The sequence below is a fragment of the Clupea harengus genome, chromosome 5 (assembly GCF_900700415.2).
Source record: "Clupea harengus chromosome 5, Ch_v2.0.2, whole genome shotgun sequence".
Lineage (NCBI taxonomy): Eukaryota > Metazoa > Chordata > Actinopteri > Clupeiformes > Clupeidae > Clupea > Clupea harengus.
In genome coordinates, this window is record NC_045156.1 from 13,524,205 (window position 1) to 13,526,704 (window position 2,500).

Here is a 2,500-nt window from a genome sequence, read left to right on the forward strand (position 1 = left end):
TAAGGCACATCACATACCTCCAGATCAAACGGAGCCTGCATTAAGCGTGGAGGTTCTCCATCCCTCACTGTGAGAATCGTCCTGGGGGAGACGTTCCGCCATGATGATGTAATCCACCCAGCTGTCTCAGTGCCCTCCCGGTCGGAGTGCGTTTTGCCTTCGACTCACGGCGAGCGATCCTCTCTCTCAGCCCTGACCAATTACTCTGAGGTTTGAACCAGAAACACAGATGACCACGTCAAGTCATCTCTCTCCATAAAACACTGCAGTCCACAGGGAGGCATTAAAACGTAAACCTTTACGGAAAAACATCTCCAGAAGTGCTCACTTTAACCGTGAGCCGCATGCATTCCTGCGAACCCACCTCACCCACATGTATTTTACAGATCTAATCCTGGAAGCTAAATCATATGATAAGTTAGCCTCTCACCGACTGGAATCTGATGTTAAAATAAAATCTTTTCCCCCCTCTCTCCCTCTCCCCTCTCCCCCTCTCCCCTCTCTCCCTCTCCCCTCTCCTTTCCCCCCTCGCCCCCTCTCCTACTCTCCCCCACTTACCCCTCTCCCCCTCACCCCTCTCTCTCTGTCTGTGTTTCTCAGCAGTTCCTAAGAGCGACTCTAAGCCTGTGGATAAGGCCAGGATGGCAGTGAAGGGGTCCGGTCTACAGCGGTCCTGTTCTGACGCTGGACGTGACCGCGGTGAGCACCGCAAACCCCCCTCGGGCCTGGTGAAGCCATCAGCAGGGGGCTCGTTTGGCTATAAGAAGCCCCCGCCAGCCACCGGCACTGCCACCGTCCTAACAGCAGGGGGCGCCACCATCTCTAGCGGCTCAGCCACCGTGGGCAAGATCCCCAAGTCTTCGGGGATCCCCATTAAGCCAGTGGGGTCGGGGGGTGTCGGCGGCGGCAGCCTTGGCGTGGGGGGGTTGGTGGCCGGGACAGGGGGGCGTAAAAACAGCTTTGACGCGTCCAGCTGCCTCGAGCAGGGCTTCATGACATCCCACGCGCGCAACAGCTTCCAGTACCGCAGCCTGCCGCGACCCGCCAAGTCCAGCGCCATGACCCTGATGAGCCGACCGCCCTCGCGCCCCCTCAGCAGCACCATGGACGCCAGCCTGCTCGCCCTCAAGCCCGTGCCCACCTCCCCCGTGCCCGGTATGGGCTCGGTGGGCCGGGGTGGCACCAAGGGCCGGAGTGGCAGCAGCGGCGGCGGCGGCCCGGTTAACCAGACGGACCGGGAGAAGGAGAAGGAGCGGGCCAAGGCCAAAGCGGACCTCCTGGAGAGCGCCGTGCTGAAGGCCGAGCTGCAGGCGGAGAGCGCAGGGGACGCGCTGACCAAAGTCCAGGGAATGAGGAGGACCAGCGCCAGCAAGTACCCAGAGCTGTCCTCACCCACCACACAGAGGTGAGTGTGTGTGTGTGTGTGTGTGTGCGCGTGTGTGTGTGCGTGTGTGCGCGTGTCTGTGTGTGTGTGTGTGTGTGTGTGTCTGTGTCTGTGTGTGTGTGTGTCTGTGTGTCTGTGTGTGTGTGTGTGTGTGTGTGTGTGTGTGTGTGTGTGTGTGTGTGTGCGTGTGTGCGCAAGTACCCCCCAGAGCTGTCCTCGCCCACCACACAGAGGTGAGTGTGTGTGTGTGTGTGTGTGTGTGTGTGTGTGTGTGTGTGTGTGTGTGTGTGTGTGTGTGTGTGTGTGTGTGTGTGCGCGCGCAAGAAGAGAGAGAGACAGAGAGAGTGAGAGAGCGACAGAGATAGAGAGTCTGGTCCAGGAGCAGCAGGAGAACATGATAGGGAGGTCATGAATAAGACATAAGAACAAAGATGAACTCAGACATAAGAACAAAGATGAACTCAAGACTCAAGTATGTCCTGAAAAAGCCCAAAGTCAACACAACTTGTTTTGGGGGATTTTCAATGTTGATGAGAATATCTGTTGAATACTACAGCCTCTCAAATATCAAGCAGACAAACTGTTTTGAATTCAGTCAAAGAAACTAAAATGAATTCTCTGTGACCCACAACATACCTTATTGAGTGAGCTAAGCTGAATATAAAAACCTCATTAATATATTAATATATAATATCCTAATTTATCCCCAACCCATGGCAAGTCTTCATAGCCCATCCTTGTGCCGGTAATCACCTGCTGCCCTCTCTCCGTCCACCTCCCAGGATGCTGAGCTGTAAGTCCCTGGGCCGTCCCTCTAACCTGGCTCACCTGGACAAGGTCAACTCCAACAGCCTGGACTCCTGCGTGACCATCCAGGACCTCCCGCCCAAGATCCCGCCCTACTCCAAGCTGCAGGACCTGGCCGGCTCCCCGTCTCCCGTGTCCGTCACCTCCCCCTCGCCCCGCCTGACGCCCAGCCCCGCTCCCCTGCTCCACATCGACTCCCCCGGCTGCTTCTCGGGGACGTCCCTGAGCCTGAGCGGATCGCCCCTGCTGTACCCCCGCATGTCCGGCCTGCACCGCAGCATGGAGGCCCTGCCCCTCCACATGAGCTTG

General features: G+C 57.5%; 1 protein-coding gene across 1 annotated transcript in view; it reads left to right on the top strand.

Annotated features, from left to right (window-relative positions):
• nav1b (neuron navigator 1b) overlaps positions 1 to 2,500 on the top strand; it is a 62,855-nt gene that overhangs the window by 22,293 nt on the left and 38,062 nt on the right. Inside the window, exons 4-5 of the mRNA XM_042707823.1 lie at positions 601 to 1,405; positions 2,167 to 2,500. The exon at positions 2,167 to 2,500 is cut by the window's right edge and continues 101 nt beyond it. Of these exons, the coding sequence (XP_042563757.1) occupies positions 601 to 1,405; positions 2,167 to 2,500 (1,139 nt within the window). The remainder of the gene's footprint in view (positions 1 to 600; positions 1,406 to 2,166) is intronic.